General features: G+C 38.0%; 2 protein-coding genes across 2 annotated transcripts; both read right to left on the bottom strand.

Moving 5' to 3' along the window:
- Positions 1-1,062: 1,062 nt before the first annotated feature.
- LOC104529544 (arylacetamide deacetylase-like 4) lies at positions 1,063-8,361 on the bottom strand. Its single transcript, XM_010173886.2, has 4 exons — positions 8,206-8,361; positions 3,703-3,919; positions 2,862-2,925; positions 1,063-1,840 (listed from the first exon to the last, which is right to left on the bottom strand). Exons 1-4 carry the CDS (start codon positions 8,359-8,361, stop codon positions 1,063-1,065), a joined length of 1,215 nt encoding a protein of 404 aa, XP_010172188.2.
- A 5,625-nt stretch (positions 8,362-13,986) lies between these two features.
- LOC104529533 (arylacetamide deacetylase-like 4) lies at positions 13,987-20,370 on the bottom strand. Its single transcript, XM_010173875.1, has 4 exons — positions 20,200-20,370; positions 16,666-16,882; positions 16,040-16,103; positions 13,987-14,758 (listed from the first exon to the last, which is right to left on the bottom strand). Exons 1-4 carry the CDS (start codon positions 20,368-20,370, stop codon positions 13,987-13,989), a joined length of 1,224 nt encoding a protein of 407 aa, XP_010172177.1.
- Between the last annotated feature and the right edge of the window lie 398 nt (positions 20,371-20,768).

Here is a 20,768-nt window from a genome sequence, read left to right as displayed (position 1 = left end):
ATGTCTTTCTCATACTCATTTTCTGTGCCCAAGCACAGAGAAGTTTGCCAGGTTATTCTGCTGGTATTAAAAACCAAATTGTGTGCTGACATCTGGTGATGGGAATGATGCACAACAATTTGCTTTCCCTTTCGTAATTTCTTTTAACATCTTCCTGTAACACATAGCTGTTCAAATAGTGTCAAGACCTCCCAGCTGTATTGAACTTCCCAGCATTTCACTAGTTTTCAGGTCCTAACAGTGTTCTGATCTGTTCCTGAATGGTTTTATTTGTGATATACTGCTGCTTTATTTTGTTCCTCTGTGAGAAAGTGCTTCCTGCTTCAGACAGTGCAGGCTTACAGTTAATACAAACTCTCTGTAAAGTAACTGATATTACTGTATATTCCCATATATCTTTATCTATATATAAAATGTCTATATATGATTTTTTAATAGATGTTGTATTCCTTAACCGATACTTTTTATAACATCTATAGTTCCAGCGTAACCCTTTTCCTGACCTCCTCTACTTTCCTTCCATTTCTTTATTTTATGTCTCTACTCAAATCTTTTCTGCAACATTCAGTTCCCTTTAAGCCTGCCTCAAATTCAGCTTTCACCAGATACAGGCTTTGATAAAACACTGACTATGCTTATTAGACACTTAACCTGTAGATGCAGGTTAAGTTAAGGTAACTAATAAGTTAAGTCAACAGATCCCTGTTACCTGCCCCAAGTTGTCCTCAGATTGCAGTTTGTGTATTCATATTACCAGAACTTCATTGGGCCAAACTGCATTGCAAAACACTTGCCATTGGGACGAGGTCTTTTATGGGTACAGGAGAAAACTCTGAAGAGGTGGTAGAGGAAAGAAAGATAAATTCATCTCATTTTGCCTGTCATAAGACAAAATGAAGCAATAGGCATCACCAAATCAATTTATTGGGTGAAAAGAAGACTGATGCAATGCAGAAATTGAAGAAGATTATTTAAGAAAAGGAAAGCTGAGTATGTTTTTTTGACATTGCTTTGCAAGCAATAAGAGATAGAAATCAGGAAAGGAAAGCAAGAAATTGAATTTTACATCAATCTTAGAAAATTTACTATCTTTTGTAGGCCTTTATGTCCAGACTGGAATGATACCATCGAACCACAAAGAGCTAAGAATACTGTTCCATGGAATCCCTCTTGCAGATGGCACCAGGTCACTTTTATACCATGATCCTCTAATCGTTTCTTGTACAGCAGTCCATCATCTCTAAGCACATCAAATTCACAAGTCAAAATGAAAGCCTCAGGAAGTCGAGCGATAACACTGTCCTCAGCTATCAGTGGTGCAAAAACAGGGTCAAACATGGACTTGGCCAGTGCATAGAGTTCTTCCGAGACTGGATGTTTTATACTTGGTTTGTAGCCTCTTGTTTTAAACTCATGAGGGATGTAGTCAGGATTCACCCATTTCTGATACTTCAGTTGCAAATCTTCTGGAACGTGACAACCTTTAAATACTCCTTCCATGACAGAGGTGTCTTTATTAAGATACTTCAAACCAAGAGCAAGTGTTCGTTCCTTTAACAAAATGGGGACTCCCTTATTTTGCTGATAAGAAGGCAAATTAAAGTCCACACACTGGAGGAAAGGATATATTAGGATTTGTGCTCTCAGCTTTGGGAGATCTCTTCTGTTCACCAGTGCTTGGGCAACAGCAGCAGTGATTGTGCCTCCACTGCTGTCTCCACAGATGATAATACGAGAAGGGTCTACTCCATAGTCTTGTGCATTCCTCATAAAGTGTATGGTGGCAGTGAGACAATCCTCAAACTGGGTGGGGTATGGATGCTTAGGAGCTAAGCGATACCTAAATAGGAGTGAAAGTGGTTTTAACATCGTCATATCTAGTGAATGGCCCTGCTGTCATCTTTTCATTCATGTATTTTTCATTTTGAAGATGGAAAGATATGCTGAGATTATAATTACAGCAACAGAATTGATCCTAATTACTGCTTTTGATTAATTATTTGCTACTATTGTTTTGTGGGGAGTCAGTACATTATTCTATCTTTGCAAAATACTTCTTTACCTATCTTCTAGGTGGCTGAAGGAATATGCTGAGTTACTGTAGAATTAGGTGGCAAGGTAGGTGTGTATGAAGCAGTTATCATCAATTCTAATTAGAAATTGAACATTTTACCCAACAAATGGTTAGAGAGTATGAGCATAGAAAATTGATAATGAAAATATGAAAGGATTTCAGTGGTTTTCTATAAGGGGAGTTCTTCATAAACAGAAGCAATAAGAGTTAGTGGTTCTTCAAGTGTTTTAGGATGTAATTAGTAATTAGTACAATTTTAATCAGTTTCCAGGATATCAAATCTTTTCCTGAACTTTTAGTCATTGGTTATTTTAAAAATGCATTACAGCTCATCAGAAAAATATTTTGAATGTTCACCTGAGGTTGATTGCAAGTTAAACGTGGATATTTCCTCCGAGTTTTTCGGAACTACTACTAAAATAAGTATTTAGTAGTCTGGGCAAGTGTGCTTTTTAAGAGAAACAGTTACATTTCAAACACAGTGTTGGCTTTTGGGGTGGTTTGGATATGGCTTTAGGAAACAGGAATATCCTCACCTCTTACTGGTGGCTACAAATTATAAAATTATTATAATGGATTTTATTTGGAAATAAACAAGTAGGGATTAGTTGACTAATTCTTCCTAAGACTAATTAATTAGTACTGGTGAAATGCAGGTAATCATTAAGTATAGGTACTGTATGCACTTTATAAGGAACTTGGCTTGCAGTGGCTATACATTAAAGACTTACAAACCTAGGAGGAGGCACAGACCGCTCCATACTGAGTCTGGATTGACTCCACTTACCCAACAGACACAACCACTGAATTGGTTTTCCTAGAGAAATAGCGACATGTTCTTTCATAGGCCCCTGTAAAACAAAGTGTTTCAATGGAATTGTAACTTGCTTTAAAAATAAGTTGAATGAAAATCAAATTCATATCTCTATTCTGTGGTTAATGCTACACTGTAATTCTCTTATTGTGCCGTGGTCTAATTTGGACATTGCTCCCAATTTCATTACGTTTGTGGGTATCTTTGTGCCAGTAAGAAACTTAGAATTTATACCAATGCATTGTTTCAGTCACCTCTGAAAAGTTACTTAATAGGAAGCACCACTGCTGCCACTTCTAAAGTGGTATTGAAGGTGAGAAGTTATTAAAAAAAACCCAAACAAACAAACACAAAAAACCCAGCTAAATCTAGCACAATAATTTTTCCTGCGTGTGACCCACCATCTCATCTCTTCTGCTTTTCCATTTCAAATGCCAAAATGAATTTTTTCCTTACGTTGACACTATAAAGACACAGAGCAGTACACACAGATACACACAAGCTTGCACACACATGTGAACACAAAGTGGGTTCTTTAAAATAAGAAATAAAATTCTAATGAGCTTTTCAACTTTTCTTGAAAGCATGAAGGAGAAGAAGGAAGAAAACAGGTATTGTAAATGATCAGAAAATAAAAGTTCTAGATACGTGATCTGTATCAAAGCAATTTAACATGATGCCTACAGCATGTAAATCAAAATATTCTGCTGTCCTGAAAATAATTTTGTTATTTTTAATGCTTAACCTACCAACTTGTTTTGTCAATATCAGGTCAGTATTTGTAGATATAGTTCATATTATTTATATTACTTACGAATGCTTCCAAACTGTCCAACTCCACCATGAAAATAGAGGATTCCTCTTCTTTGGCCAGTGGTTGATATTTTTGGCTGGTAAAGTCTGACTTTAACCTTTTCAAATCTTAAGTCCTTGATAAAAAGATGTTTATCTTTTAATGGTGGTATTCCATCCATTATAATCCTGAGGAAATGGACCTCTGTGGTGATACCTAGTTTTTCCAAAATTTTTGCCTGTTAATAAAGGGAAAAAACCCACACATTAGTGCAAATTTCCATCTTACCTGGAGATTGATAATGAGAAATTTAAAATTTCATGGTCAATTCAAACTTTGTTTCCTGATTGTTCTTACAATGAAGTGGCCAGTTATGATGATGATTTGGATACATCTTCATTGCAATGTGATACCTACCAAAATTTGAAATTCAAAGAGGAGTAGATTTGAGAGGAAAGGATGAACTTCTCTTCTGTAGCTGCCTTGTGTCCATGCCTCTCCAAAGTCAAGGCCTGTGGGAAAGCTGGCCTGAGCTTGGCTCATTAATACCCTCTCACATCTCTGGCAGAAATGTTACCAATACTACCTAGCAGAACATAGGATTAGCTTTGGTGGTAATTTCGGGATGATACTAGAAATGTTAGATGAGAACGTGGTGTTTTTCAAATTCTTTCATTCTTCAATGGTGAAATCCTGTCTGTTTTTGTCAGTGGGAATAAAACCCAAACTATTAATAGTAGATAAAAGAAGGTGTCTAATACTTCAACTTGTCAGGTGTTTAAGTAGCCGTGTTCCTGAACAAAATAAGGAGAGAGCAATTACAGCAGTTCCATTTTAAACTTCAGCTTTAGTTGTGGCCAATACTCTAGTTTCCCAAACTCATGCTACTTTTTAACTTGCAGAAAAAAAATTCTGTACCATGTACCACAGCTGGTGTCCTGAACAAGAATAGCTTTGAACCTCAGCTTGATCTTCTCACAGCTCAGTGATTCTTACTTTACACTCAGGCTGAAGATTCTGATGTCACTCCGAGCTAGTCTACTTCATTGCATCTGGATGGCTTTAAGCTGTTTCAGTTGTAGTCTGCTCTAGTCTATTCCTACCCAAGATGAAATATATGAGGCAGTATCACTGTATTTCCACTATATTCGAGTTAATTTTTTACTTTGCATCTTCAGTAGTAGGCTTCTCTAATGACTAATTTAATTTGTTGTGTTGCTGTTACTCATGCATGTGTATTTTAAAAAGAATTGCATATCCAAAGGTATATGCTCCATGTATCTTAAAAACCCACAGTAAGTCTTGTGGCTTTCACCTCACATTTCCCAGACCTCGTGTGGCTCAATAATGTAGCCCTGTTAAATTTGATGTAAATATCCTATTTTCGGCCATTTGAGGAGCTGATCACATACACAAGAAGGATCAGCTTGTGGCCAAGTTTTAGTCTTGTGCTGATTCCTTCTACAGAAGTCCTGTATGATGTCTGTGGGGAAAAAAAATTGTTTCTTTAATCCCCCAACTCTCTCCTGTATTTTCTTTCCTCACACTAAAACTTTGTAACAGTAAAGGTTGAACCTATAATTAGCTATATTGTTTGTGTATAATATAGACATCAGCTTTATCTTGGAAATACTAAAAAAAAATAGGAGACCTTATCACCCACTGTTCTCAGTCTGACATCTCATTTTTGTTAAACCTGTAGTAGTTTCATGGGTCAGCTTTCACAGAGATTGGTATTTCTTTATGTTGCTCTTACTCACTTCGCTGTTCACTCTGAGTATCTTCTATGGATTACCTGCAATAACGTCCAGTTATGGCAGACATCCCTAATTATTATCATCACACATAATCTTCATAGTTATTTCTGTTAATATGCAAATTAAATTTTAATCTCCTGGTGTTGTTTTAAATTGTGTCATTTTAAATTGTACAGTCCTGTAAATAGAAGCTCTACAAGAACCAGGAAAATTTGCATTTTTGCTTTGTTTTGTGACTGAAGTCCTTTTTTTACCTCCCTCACAGTGAGATACCACTTTTTGGACTACAGTTTCTGGAAGAAAGCTGCAGGACCAGGCTGTGTGTCCATAAAGGTACGTTACAGCTTAGCTAGACTATGCATCACTGATTTCTTTATTACTTTCAGGACATTCATGTTCATAAAGCTTGTTCTTTTGCAGGTGATCACCCAAGTCAATCAGACATGACCTACATTTTGACATTTGTAAATAAGTGTGAGTGCTTAGTAGTATAATTAGTAGACCAGTAATTGGACAGTTTGGTTATATATTGATTAAGGATCTTCTAACTCTATAGCTGACACGACAGCTTGAAGATGAATAAAGGCTTACAGGTAGCATGAGACAGTCAAAGTGTGGGACTAAACTGCCACCTCATTTGGAGCATTGTCAGCCTCTGCAGTCACACAGTGTCTGGGATTCACAGTGAAATACTGAAACAATGATCCCACAAGTGGCACGGAGATATCCATGCACCAGGAGAAAAGCTGTGTACAGGCTGAGTTAGCTTAGAAGTGGGAGTCCAGCTACATGTTCAAGCAGAGGACTAGGGCCTGGAGCAACGTGTGTGTAGTAACGTCTGTGGGAGGGATGTGACAGAGCTGGGCTGTGTGTCGCGTTAGGGTCCTTTGTCCTCTTTACACAGATAGAAAGGCCTTCTGTGTACAGACAGCCCAGCGCTCATCGGGGTTGTGCTTTGTGGCAGCCCTTCTGCCTAAAGCATTGTTAGAATAAACTGGGTACAAGAAACTTACAGAATTATTAACACAGTAGGTAGCATAATTTAATCAGCCCCTCTATTTCCCAGTCAGGATCAGTCATAAGTGCCCTGGCTGTTGTTTAGCTTTACTGTTAAGTCAATTTTTCTTCTTATAGAATGAATATTAGATAAAAAAATTAAGAATGAGTTAATAGATTTTTCAGTGAAGAAATTTTATTAACATTAAGGTGTAGCTGTTTCTATTTAAGTATATCCTCATAGGTGAATGGAGATGTTTCTTCATAAAATCTGTTAGGTTAGGCACAACTACTTGAAACTGGTTTGTCTCCGATAATTCACATGCATCTTTTGTCCCAGCTGAAGACTGGCTGGATATGCTAGTAAGCTTTAATTTTCCCTGCAGTTTTGACATCATGAGTTGTCATCCCTTGAAAGGATTTGGCTACTTGGGCGTAAGTAATTGACCTAACAGCAATAGCAAGAGTTGCTACGTGACTTGAACTTTACTTGCACTTAAACTTTTGTGTAACCATACATAAATATTCTTATCTTTCTGCTCCTTTGAAGTCATGTGGTGCAGTGCTTTTGCTTGTCCTCTCACTGGCCAGCAGGGTACAAATTATAAGACCAGAAGTTAAAAACTACATTAATCACCAGTAAATTTCTAAATTCTGCATTTCTAAATTCTAAATTTTTACATATGAATTACATAATGATAAAACTTTGTCTGATATATAAAGAGTATTCATACAGTTTTTTAAAAATATGGAAGTCCACACATTGTGTAGTAGATGTAAGAAAACTTAAATTTTACTTCTGTTACTATCCTATTTTATTGCATTGCTTTGCTGTCGTAGCAGTGTTCGGCCTGGGTGGGGCCCTTCTCAAGAGACACGATGAGTCACATTCTTAGGAGCTTACTGGCTGACTTGAAACAAAACTTAATAAGCAGTGTAGTATGGAAAGGGAGGAAGAGATAATAACATTAGAGCACGGAATTGAAATTAAATGTAATGCACAAGCCAAAGAAACTGAAGGGTTTTTTCACAATGTAAACAACTAAAAGAAGAGAAACTTGATGTAGGTATCACAGAATAAGTGTTTTTAAAATGACAGAGGCAACAGTTAATTCAGGAAAGGAAAACTCATAAAACAGAAAGATAAGTGGAAGTCATATTTTAGTTTTGAAGAGAAACAAGGATGAAAAACAAGTAAGGATCAAAAATGTACGAAAAACAATGACACAGAATAACAGCTTTAATCTTATGTGTACTGTCTCAAAAAAGAAAGTCATACAGACTTACTGAAAGGCAAAAGGTGACCAGTGTGGCAGCTGTCTTTCAGGTGGCTCAGAAGTAGAGTGATTCAGTTGTAGAAGAGAACTGAGATCACGGGCATCATTTAGTTGCTCATTCTCTAAATAAGCACTGTGTTATACAGAGCAGAAGCTCCACATGTACAGTGCAGTAAGCTTCTTAAGCCTTCCAGCACTGCATTGAGGCAACAAGATTAAAAAGCTAAAACATAGTCTATTAGAAAACTGGGAATTACACAAGCTGCAGAACTTTAGTTTTCCATATTGTTACCTTTGGTGCTGTATAGTGAGCAGAAGAGTCTGTTATACCCAGCTGAGCTGAAGGTATCTGCAGCAGTGCTCACATCACCAAATTAATCCAGTTGCATATTTGCAATATATTTAAACATTGATTCTAAAAAAAACTCACCAACCCATTACCCCTCTATCAGAAATTGAATTAAAAACTCCAGCTTTAAGCAAGTGTTACTTACCAGACCAAACCCAAAGTTCAGGAAGTAATGAAAAATGTAAAGCTTTCGGCGCTGACTAAATCCATGAGGGATTTCTGCCTTGGGGTGTTCATAGTAGAATGCCATTGCCACAAAGACAATCAAAACAGCAAGAAAAATCATTAGGAAGAGTCCCATCTCACTGTCCTGTTAGGAGCCAAATGGAAGAACCAGCTGTGCCTTCCTTCCCCCTCTGACTTTTGAAGTATTTCTGAAGGTAAAGGCACAGGATTAGCAATTCTCTTCATATCCTATCATCCAGCTTTTAAAAATGCCAATAGGAAGATGAAAACATGTGGCAATCAAACCATACAATTAAACAGACAGTAACAATTAGTCACGGGAGTGGCTTGCATAAGCAGTTTTTCATATTTGCAGCTAACGTGTTTTGAGTCTGTGCCCATCACCATACAACCAGCGCTTGATGTGTCGTTGTAGCGTCAGTGTTGTGAGAAGACCAGAGCTTGTTATATCTCCCCTATTTCTTGAATACAGTCAAGTCTGTGTTATTTCTGAGTTCATCTGAGTTCCCGAGAACAGGATTTCTTAGTAATCATCTTCAGGGCTGCTTGGTTTCTTAATTTATTGTGCCTCCACACCTTACTTCTTCAGACTTCGAGTGAAATCAAGGTTTTGCAAACACATTATATCACCTTTGATGACTGGTTTTGTACACTGCTGTGCTGTTGCATCTTTCAGTGTAATGGAACCAGAAGTAGCTGCAGCCTGAAGTTGCATCTTGCTTGATCCTCCTTGATAGCTGCTCTGCAGCTGGTGAAAGCCTGTAGCAACTGTTATGTGTGTTTGGTTTTTTAACGGCCTCTTGGTTGAGCCTTACAGTACTTCAGTCTCTGTCTTCTCATTAATATGTCACTTACAGGTGTCATTCCAGGTAGAAATATGATTCCAACTGGTGAAAACTAGACTTGGACTTCATGGTTTCAGTGCTAGTAGCAATGACTGGACATCCACAGCCCGCTCTTTTCTGTATACTCTGTGGTGAGCTTTAGGATCTGTGCCTTCCTTTGAACTGACATATTTTTCAATACACATATCGTTAGTGATAAGATTTAACCTGAAACAAAAAATCTGTAAAGCAAAGCTTTTTCAGCTCATATGATGTCACTTTTGGGAACAGTGTCTTTTTATCAGTCTGCTCAAATTGTGAAGGCAACGGATTCCTGCTCTGAAAAGTAGCAGTATGGGTAAAATGAGTATGTAAAACTTCTCCTTAAATTAAAAAAAAAAAAAAACGAAGGATGACTTGACCTTGAGATATATGTTAAAATGAAACTAAACCCAGAGAACCCCAGAGCTTTAGAATACATAATCCATGACCTGCCTGGGAAAGAGGGCCTCAGATTTGATTCCTGACTTTAGAAACTGTTAATTGTTTAGAATAAATAGGAAGGAACTTAATTTTCAAGCCTGGTGATTTGCTCTCTGAGAAGAAGCTGATTCTGTGTTCTGTTCCCTGTGCTTAAAGTTCACTTTATCCAAAGAACTCTTTGCAGACTTTCATTTCCCAATGTCCTCATTCCCTCTCCCTCCCTTGCCAGAAGGTTGTTTACCTGCTAAGTGTAAAATCAGATTCCTTTTTGTTTATTCTTCTTTGTGGCACTTGATCCAGTCACCCAGCACGATAAGGGATGTTGATGAAAGGCACGTTGCCTGGTGATTGGGACACTCGCTTGGGAAATGGAAGTGGTGAATTCAAACCTGTCAGGACTGAGGTGCGTACAGCCTTCAGCTTTCTTACAGCTTGGACAGGATCATTAAGAAATTCTGTTACACAAAACATGGTCTCAGCTCCCTTCTTTAGCATTTAATAGTGAAAGTAATTAATCAGCTTTGTGCTAAACTGCTGTCCCAGTGAGTTAGGTGTGGCCTAAGTATGCTTATCAGATTTGGCCCCTCTGGAGATCTAAGAAGTCTTCTGACTCTTGTGACACATCCTTTGTACTAAAGTTCTTACTACCTATTGTTGGGGCTGTTCAGCCTGGAGAAGAGAAGGCTCCGAGGGGACCTTATAGAGGCCTCCCAGTACCTGATAGGTGCCTATAAGAAAGCTGAGGAAGAACTGTTCACAAGGACAAGTAGCATTAGGATGAGGTGTAATGGCTTTAAATTAGAAAAGAATAGATTTAGGTTGGATATTAGGAAAATTTTTTTCAATATGAGGGTGGTGGGTCATTGGAACAGGTTTCCCAGAGAGGTAGTGTAGGCCCCATCTCTGGAGATATTCAAGGTCAGGCTTGATGGGGCTCTGAGCAACCTGCTCTAGTGAAGATGTCCCTGCTCACTGCAGGGAGGTTGGACTAGATGACCTTTCAAGGTCCCTTCCAACCCAGTACATTCTATGATTCTATTGTTCATCTGTTTTCTAAATCTTTTTGATGCCAGTCCGTATGGCAGCCAGTTTATGAACAGCTGGTAGGTCTTGAATTCTTTTGGGCATGTTAACAGTCCAGACTCACAGTACACCCACCACCCCCAGAGGCTCCACACAAAGACTGGTTGTGCTGGAATCTGGTATCTGCTGTAGAAGAAACAAACTAGTTGGTTCCTGAAGTAATAAACTGTTTTTTTCTTTGGGCATTGCAGGTACACAGAGTAATACTTAATGTTTTATAAGTGTAGACTCATCTATTTACAAGCTTGCTTGAGTCCCAGGGTAGAGAACCATTCCCTAAATAATCTTTCAAATGTAGGTTCTCTCTGGCTTCTGATTTTTTAACCTCATCCCTTGCTTCTTTAGGATAGACCGGAGGAATTGGCCTCTGAGGACAAAATCCCATTTTCTCATAGCCCAGGAACTCCATTTCTTATTAATTTCCAGTGAAGACACAAATGTCAGTGCCTAAAATCTTGTCAATACTGGGCTGCCATCCTTAGGCTTCTTCTCTGTTGTAGCTGCACATGCTAGAGGAGACAGAGCCTGAGCCAGCTGCAACAGACATGAAATATTCCCTCTCATAGTCTTCAGTCGGTCCCAAGAACCCTCTGCCTGTCTTTGAATCATGGTGCTCATTAGGTGCCAACTGGGTACTCACCTGCTCAGACTCAGACACACCAGGTGTGAGTGGATGCCTGTACCTGGATACTGGGAAACGCTCCTGCTTGACCCAAGAAGCTCCTTTGAGTTCTGCAGAGCATGAGAGCCATCTGGTGCTTGAAGTCTGAACTTGAAAACTGAACTAGCTTAGTCAAGTCCTCACCAACTGCCATGGTAAGCTTGTAGGCAGAGCACCGACAAGGTCTGTTAATGGCTTGTTCTGTGTGTGCACACTTGTATCTATGTGTGTTTGTCTGTGTCCATAACTCCTTGTGGAAAGACATTGGTGTGTGCAATTCTGTAGGTGCACTAGGAGTTTGTCATCATGTTTAAAGTACTTAAAAACTAATGCCACACTTTGGAAACTAGAAAATGTCTTCAAATGAACAAACATTCTATCTTAGCAGTGCAAGCCACATAGGAGATCTGTAATTAATAGAAATAAATTAGGGGACAGGAAGTTCCATGGAGACAATTAGATCTTGCAACTTTCTAAATTTTAGAAAATACAGGAATCCCTACGAAAAAGAAGAATACATTGTTCAGAGAACTTGCTGTTCTCTGTTTATCCATCTGCTCTACCATGGTTATAACCCTCAATACAGATTAAAATGCTTGTGTTCAAGGGAGCTAATAATTCTGCTGACATTATAAAGATAAATTTATTAATATTTGTAGTAAATTAAGACCTACAGATAAAGGACCATGCAAAAATCTCAGGAGTAGATCGGTGTAGAGTTTGGACACACATAAATGAGGCATAAGTCCAGAGGCTAAATAATGAAAAGAAAACAAGTATTGGATTGCTGAACTGACAAGGAGCATCATACACACTGCACTGAATGATCTGAGTATAAAACAGCACGTGATCATCTCATAACTTAAAACATACGAAGTGGACTTGTATGGACTTCCTTTGTTCTGACACTTTCAGCCATCTCTGAACCTGCAAAGAATTATCAAAAGAACCAGCCTGGTATAGAAGATGCAAAGAAGAGTGATACACACGTAAAAATGATCTTAAATAAAGATAAACCTGATGACTCTCATGGGTTTAACTGAAGTTCATGAAGTCATCCCCAAACTATCTTAAAGCCAGCTTGCTCACGTAGTGCTAACAGTACAGCTGTGGCAGAACAGACGTGGGTTAACTGCTCAAATATTATCCAGCTTTTTGCAGAACTTTTAAAGCAGATACCCACTCTGCTGGCCTAGCTTCAGCTGACAACACGTAAGGTTATAAGCCAACCTTCATCCTGGGGTCAAAAACCAAAATGAATCCCCAATTTCACATCAGGTTGCATAACCAAGGCAAATCTTGTAATCCTCAAACAGTGGAACATTTGGAACTTCATCATGTTATTTATTTACTTTCTGAAGAATTTCTTTGCTTCAAAAGTAAATTGCTATACCTGCAATAGGAAGAAAATAAACAAAATATCTGTTGTGTCAACAAGGCATGAAGAAACATAATTTCATTGTGCTGAGAGGGACTGGAGAACAAGAATCCACAAGTAACAACTCGTTGCTCCAGAGCTTTGTAACTGCTAACTTGTCACCGTGTGTAATTAATATGGTGAAAACACTAAGAATTTAACCCACCATTTTCTTCCTACTCACAGTTTGGCTGGCAGAGAACGAGGAGAAGTACTAACCTCTTTCCACACTTGTGCGTGCGTAGATATTACAAGTGTGAGGTGGTTGCATAACAGTGATGAAATACTTTACAATGCCTAGGCATTGTGTGGTGGGCGATTTTGACAGGCAATGGCAATTACCTCGGCATCTGTGTTTAGCAAAGGTGGATGTGTCCTAATAAGCAAAGTAACAACTGAGTTGAGAAAACCTTTGGGGTTTTTCCTTCATGTTTTGGATATTCACAGAAAATATTTTGGCAGCTTCCATGCTGTTTACAGACTTTCTCCTCCAATTCCGAGTAAACAAGTTGATTATTTATCTGAGTACAAAAAGGCAACAAACACTATGTCTCTGTCTTCCCTGAATACAACCAAATGCTTCTCAGAAAGGAACTTTATAGAAGAGTTTAGAGGACATTCAGTTATGTTTATGTGGTTCTCCCTCACTGTATCTGTGTTGCCAGTCTCGGATTCTTACAGGTAGCCATCTCATCCAGGTCACATTTCTGTACCTGACCTCTGTGTCGGCATTTCCCTTTAAAATCAGATTTATAAGTACACCCAATTCCCTCCTTCAGATTTTACAGCCAGGTCCAAAGCTACTCATTGGCTATGCACATAATCAGATGATGGTTACTACTCATCTCAGAAGTATTGAAAGTATCTTAAATCTCCAGAGACGTTGGAGGGGCATTTTATCTGTGCTGTCATGCTGATTTTGTATGTATTATGTGGATGTGCTTATACATATTGGTGATTACTCATACATTGCATGCTTTAAAATGCTTTTTGCTATGGTGAGTTTTTATTCTTTGACATAAGAACAAAAATTCTTACAAGGTAAGAAGAGAACAGCAAAATAAGCCTACCAATTAATGGATTAAAAAAAAAAAAGGATGAAAAATACATCACATTCCCAAGTAATAGCAATTGAAAATCAAAATTCAGCAGATCATGCTAATTTTAGCCTATTATTTCTTGCCTAGATTCTAATGTAGAAATAGCTAGTAAGTAGTTAATTGAAATACACTCTGTCTGCATACCAGTTCAGTGTATTCAAGAAAACATTTTTTAATAGCCTTTTATAAAGTTTACAGTGTGGTTCAGCATTTTACTTGATGATGGAAAAGAGAAAATACCATAACCAAAAAATTCCAGTGCACAATGGAAGCTTTCTTCCATGTGGTACCAGGTCACTTTGACGTCGTTGTCCTCTAACCGTTTCTTGTACAACAGTCCATCATCCCGGAGCACGTCATGCTCACAAGTAATTATACAAGTATCAGGTAGGTGGCAAACAACAGCATCTTCTGCTAATAATGGAGAAAATCTTGTCTCAAACAGTTCTTTTGTTTCTTCATGGACTTGAGATGAAAATGAAGCGGGTAACGGTGGTTTATAGCCCAGTTTAAATATCTCTGGGATAAGATCTGGATTTATCCATTTTCTATATTTCAAATTCATACTCTCGGGAACATGAGAACCTGACAAAATAGCTTCCTTCATGGAGCCATCCTTATTCAAGTACTTCAGAATAAAACGGACTACACGTTCCCGGGACAAGAAGGCAATGAAAGCATTTTTCTGGTATGATGGCAGATCAAAGTTCAGTGCTTGGAGAAATGGATAGATCAATACCTGGGCACGTATCTTTGGGATATCTTTTCTGTTTACCAGTTCCTGGCAAACACTAGCAGTATAAGTGCCCCCTGCACTGTCCCCACAAACAATAATCCGATCAGGATCCACTCCATAGTTTTCTGCAGTCTTCAAAAAGTGTACAGTAGCAGTGAGACAGTCCAGAGTTTGGGCTGGATACTTATGCTCAGGAGACAAATGGTACCTGAAATGTAGAAAAGAAAACAATAACTGCAAATACATATATCTGTAAATTGCTGAATGTGGCATCCTAAATGCATCCATGGATTATATATTTGCAAAAACTCATTAAAACCAGTGTTATTTAAGTTTTGCATGCTGAAGCAAACCAGAAGCTTCCCCTCCCATTTCTTTCAAAATACAGGGACCATTAATCATTGAGGTTTATTCTAGCATAATTTAAGAGCATGAGGGCATGAGTAGTGCAGTTTAATTACCCACATTATACAAAGCCACACATTTACTCAGTTCCTGATCTGAGCACACCTGCCTGGGATCAAAGTTCATGCCAGCAGGGAAGTCTGCAGTTCCCTCATTTGGACTGACCTTGTGTGTGTGTGCAGCTGTGAGTCAATCCTGCTTACCCACAGGAGCCAACCAAGTTCTGGCTCCTCAGAGCCAACCCCTTTTTACACTGGGAACACGGATTATTATATTATTAACAGTATTGTATAGTATTATTACATTTTAATATTAAAATGATAATTTAATAATATGTTATATTATATTATAAACACCATACAGTGAATGTACTGTGGTGACAAAGTAAGTTCCTGTAGACAATTCTTTCATTTGTTTTATTAATTGGAACTAGTGAATTACAGAGGGGTGGTGTTAAAGTAACGGTCTCTGTTTATTTCCTAACTAGCAACTGACTTTCATATGGTGAAAAGCAAGGCAGGCATAACAGGCAGATACCCAGTCAAGTTAAAGTGTTGAAATTTGTTTCCAGTGACATACAAGACTACTTTGAGACTACATTTTTAACAGCTGTGGTTCTTTATTCTCTGTATTCTTGGTCTTAGGGCTTTCTGGAGAAGATCAAGTTTAATAAGGAGAAGATAAATCCTACAAAGTTAACAGTGCAGGCATTCTCTCTTGACCCTTCCCTGGTTGCTGCGGCACACTGCTTCTGCTTTTCTCTTTTTTCACTATTCTGTGAAATTAATTCAATGGATTCATGAAGTAACCATCCTAATAACTGGGGAATAAAAGGATATCAGTATCTTATTTCAGAGTCACTTTAAACGCATCATGACTTACCCAGACAAGATACGGAATATGGAATTCATTCTCAAAACCATATCAACAACATAGGGGTAGACAACACTAGAGCTCAGTTGCTTTTCTTATGTTCAAAGAAATGTAGGTACAGAATGGGCATTGTTCCGGGGGTGAGGGAAGCAGGGAGGAAAGCAGCAGAACTATCTAACTCTGGGAGTAGCACTGGGTGGAGCTCACTTACCCAACAGACACAACCACTGAATCAGATTTTCTGGCTATGGACCGGCATACTCTTTCATGACTTCCTGAAGAACAAACATTGTTAATGTAATAAGTATCTTAGAATACTCAAAGCAGTATTTTTTATTGAGATATTGCCATGACTGAGTGTGGACCCCTTGACTATTTAGTGAGCTACCCAAATTTTCTCTGGACTTTTGTTCATCAGGACACACTGTAAAGTTCGTACATTTAGGGAGATTGTTGATCTGTAAGGAAAATATGGAATTTTTATTATGATTATTGCCATTAGACAAAGGGCAATGGTTTTAAACTGAAAAAGAGTAGAATTAGATTGGAATGGAGTTAATAACTTCTGTTAGGTTTTCACACAGAAAAAGAATTTATTTCTTTAGCAGCACCGCTTACTGTAAGGAATATACATGCCATAAAGAGTGCTATATCCTATAAAAAATAATTTAGATACTAAGTAAGGGCAGATTAGAGAGTTTAAAAAGTAAAAAGTAAGTGCTTTCTATCTGTCAGTCTCGCAAACCAAGCTGCGGTCACTTCTTAGGTTCAGGAGGGGTTTTTAAAAATACATAGCTAGCAATCTTAAATATCATATTTTCTCTTTCAGTTCCTTACTGATGCTTCCGAACATCCCACATCCTCCATGGAAGAAGATGACTCCTCTCCTTTTGGTTGCAGATGGTACTTTTGGGAGGTAAATCCTCACCGGCACCTCATCAAAATGCAGATCCTTTATGACCAGATTTGAATGGGGGCGTGTCGGCATTCTATCAGCAATCAACCTTATAAGTAAGTGCTCCTCAATGATACCCAAGCTTTCTAAGTTCTTTGCCTAGATAGATATAACAGGAGAAATGATAAATTAATATAGAGAATTCAAGTCTTCCCACTCTATAAAGGCCACAAGCTGCCTTTTTCTATACTGTACTTAGGATAAATGTATCGGTTATTTGCTACTTTATAGGATAACTACAAATAATTCTAGTACCTTTATGATTTCCATTATGAAAGTGAAAATGTACATCTTCATGATTTGAGGTACCATTATTTCTGGAAGAATGTTGTGATACTTGTTCCATGAAATGTATTATATAAATACCTTCTAATTTCTGTGATCTGGATTCACCACAAGTAACATCAGACATTTGCTTAGGTATGGAAGTTAGGAGTCATGAGGCCTGAGGCTCCTTTTCTAATCAGTGAAGAGAAAGAGACCTTTCTTGAGGACAGTTCCAGTTTCAGGTGTGTTAAATCATGCTCTGGAGATGACTGTTCATCTCCATTGATTATAAAGGGAGGTTGTGTATTTCAGATGCCTCAGTTAAAGTATTTAAGGGCAGGTGAGATGCAAACGTCCCTACCATGACAGCATTTAGTGTGCTGGGAGAAGAAGACTAATACCAGTTGGTGTGCAAGATTCAGTATCTTACTGGTCTTGGGTCAACTCCATGCCACAGGGTCAGCAAAAAGAAGCTTTAAAAAAACCATTAGTGCCTATAATCAATAATGAAGGGCTGCTGGCGAAATGAAGAACCGATTAAAATGGTTCTGAATTTTACCTCCTTCCCTATCATTGAAACTGTTGGCTTTATGAATATTTCACAGGTATTCATGAAATGGCTCTGCATTCACTTTCTTACATCTAATCAGGGAAAACAAATACTCCGAAGACAGGGATTTGTTAAATGTGTTGAGACATTTTCTTATCCAAGGCCAGTCAAATGCTGATAATTAAGATAGCCTGAAGATCACACTGGAATCCTCCTTTATGTTGAACACATGTAGTGGATGCATTTCCTGCTAGGGACAACATTTCCCTTCCCATTAAATGGTGACTTAGTTGCCCTTACGGATTATTGTAATTCATCCTTCTGGAATGATGATAATAATCACAAGCAATTTGCAAATTGTATTGTTCTCTTCTGAGCAACAGAATTCTCCGTGCACACTGCTGTATCAATGCCTTATAAACTAATGGCCAGCTATGATTTTGTAAATTGTTCTTTCCAACCTTCTGTATCTGGCCTTTAATTTAGATCTGCTCTATCTCAGAGACAATTCAAATATTGGCCTTAAATAGTAATTTTGCTGTGAAAGGATGCCAGAGTAAGACAAAGAGGCAGAACTCCCTTAGGTGTATGATCCCAGCTATCGTGTACATACGAAGCCAAATCTCATGTACTTTAGCTGTGTTGCAATACCTTGTTCTTCACCAAGGCCTTTCTCAAACAACACAGATTCTTTCTTCTTAATAATCTAGACCAGGCTGCAGTAAACGAGTTGAGTGAGGAGTAATAAAATAAACTACTACGAGCCATGGAAGAGACAGAAAATCATTTAGAAACAAAGATGGGAACCCAGAGTGGATCTGGAGCTTTTTCATAACGGTGTATGCCACAACTTCCAGCAGTGCTTGGGGTTTTTTAAGTCCTAGTTCCTAGACCCAAATGGATAGATATAGTTCTTGCCTTACATTTGAAAACACGTATTTTTAGGTATCATTGCAAAGGGGAAAATTAATATAAAAGCCGAGGCAACTGTAGCAGAAACCACAAGGTCGATATAACCTTCCCCAAACAGCAGTTTTAAAAAACTTAAGTCAGTCTTTTCATCAGAGTTAAGGTTTTGGAATGGTTGGAGTTGGCAGAATTGCCGTACTGTGTTTATTTAATCTGATCTGTACTTTCTAAGATCCCTGAGTTTTTACAGCGCTTTCAGATGACAGATAGTAATATATATGATAAACTTAGTATCAGAGCATTCTATCTAAATATCCTCTTTCCTTTCCTTATCTTAGGAGCTCCTGACATCACAGAGGCATCTTCAGATTCAGGAAAGACAGTGTCATAAAGGAGAATGGGGAATTTGGTGTGTATTCTATTGAAAAACTGCTTGATAAATAATTACAAAAAACTTCAGAACCAATAACAATAATACTCAAAAAATAAAAGGTATAACTGTTCCTAGACAGATGTGATCAGTGATAGTAAGTAAAACATATTAAATAACCCAGATTCTAAAACGTGTATATGTGTAAGAAAAAGAGGACCCAGGCTAAAAAGACTCATCTGAAAGAATCTTTTCATGCAAGCAAGTACAAAAACATAGAGAACTTAGTAACATACAGTCATATGATTATATTAAGTTTATATATAGCTTAACATTGAAAGCAGTGTGACACCTAAGGACTTGTTTCATGCCAGGCAATGCATGAAGGTACATGGGGTCTAGGCCACTGGAGAACCAGGGACAATTACTGGATCTGGTGAATGCTGCTATGTAAGTTCAAGCAACCCACATCAATGTGTAATAGATTATAGTGCCCCAAATCACCTTTCAGGATGTGGGCCTTAGTTACTATGTTCATTATGTATAACTAGGGAATTAGAAGATACTTTTACTTGAGATGAGCTCTATACAAACATTAAGGAAACAACTCGGTATTTTTCCTGCAGGCTTTCTTTTGATGTGTTATGTGCCAGACATGACAGGGCTTCGGCTGCTCTGATGTGCTCCTGTTGCCTTCTTTGAAAGCTTTTTGGGCAAAAGCTGCTTCTTTCTCTGATGCCAAAGCACACAGCACAGAGTTGGGCTTACACGTATTTAAATAATAAGTGGCAGCAGGTCTAGCTGTTTTGGCCAGGAGGTTAGATTAGATGACCTCTGGAGGTGCCTTCCAACCTAGATGATTCTATGATATTTAACTAAGACACAGTAAGTCAGTCACTGCAGAAATAAGAACAGAATCATGAGTAAGAAAATTACTGCAGATAGTTGTTCAAAATTTATGAAATTACCTTAAATGTATCAAAGTGCTTAGAGGTACAGAAGGTTTGGTTATTATTCATGTAAATTATATCCACAGCCCTCCTGTCATCTACAAGACCAATCATTTAATTATAGAAGACAACCAAATTTCAATTGTGGCATAAGAATGCGTATCTCAGTATTTAAAAGAACTCACCTCATGCTGGTTGCTTTTATATACAGTAATAGAACACCAAATCAAACACAGATTTATCTTTAAATCTGTGTTACTGTGTGGTTCCTATTACACATAGTTGCAGTATACAGATGTGTATCTTCATAGTTCTACTCAAGTTTTTCCTTTCCTGAAAATCACAATATCACAGAGCATGATAAACTCACCAGAATTTCCATCAGATTATATATGCACCCATATAAGCGGAGCTTTGATGGCTGGTCAACATCAGGAGGAATCTCTGTCTTGAAGGAATTAGAGTAAGTTGCAATTAAAACCAGTAATACAAAAGCAACTAGAATTCCTGCTATTAAAGCCAGGGCATAGAAGGATTCCATTTTTGTTTGGTGGGAATAGTTTGTTAGAGAACTGTTTGATATGATTCTGTTGATATTTATATCCTCCAGACTGACTTCACAGAGAAGTAATTAGCATACCAAAATTCTTCCTGCTCCTCCTACAGATAAAGCTGCCAGATGCTAGAGGCATACAAACATCCGGCTATTACAACTTTATTTAGCATTGTCAGAGTTAATACAGAGGAGACTCACTTCCAGGAAATGTCATTATTTTGTATATATTCCAGAATTACAAATGAACTTTATTTTTTTAATCTGGTTTAATTGTATTCTGCTTTATGGGCCTGGAAAGCTATGTGTGATTTTTTGCAAGTGTACTACTTAGTGTAAGGAAAGATACTACCTCTACTTAAGAACCCATGGAAGACTGGCAGTGC

The sequence above is a fragment of the Antrostomus carolinensis genome, unplaced genomic scaffold, assembly GCF_000700745.2.
Source record: "Antrostomus carolinensis isolate BGI_N321 unplaced genomic scaffold, ASM70074v2 scaffold12970, whole genome shotgun sequence".
Taxonomy (NCBI): Eukaryota; Metazoa; Chordata; class Aves; order Caprimulgiformes; family Caprimulgidae; genus Antrostomus; species Antrostomus carolinensis.
The sequence above is the reverse complement of the archived record's forward strand: the minus strand, read 5'-3'. Positions and strand labels throughout refer to the sequence as shown.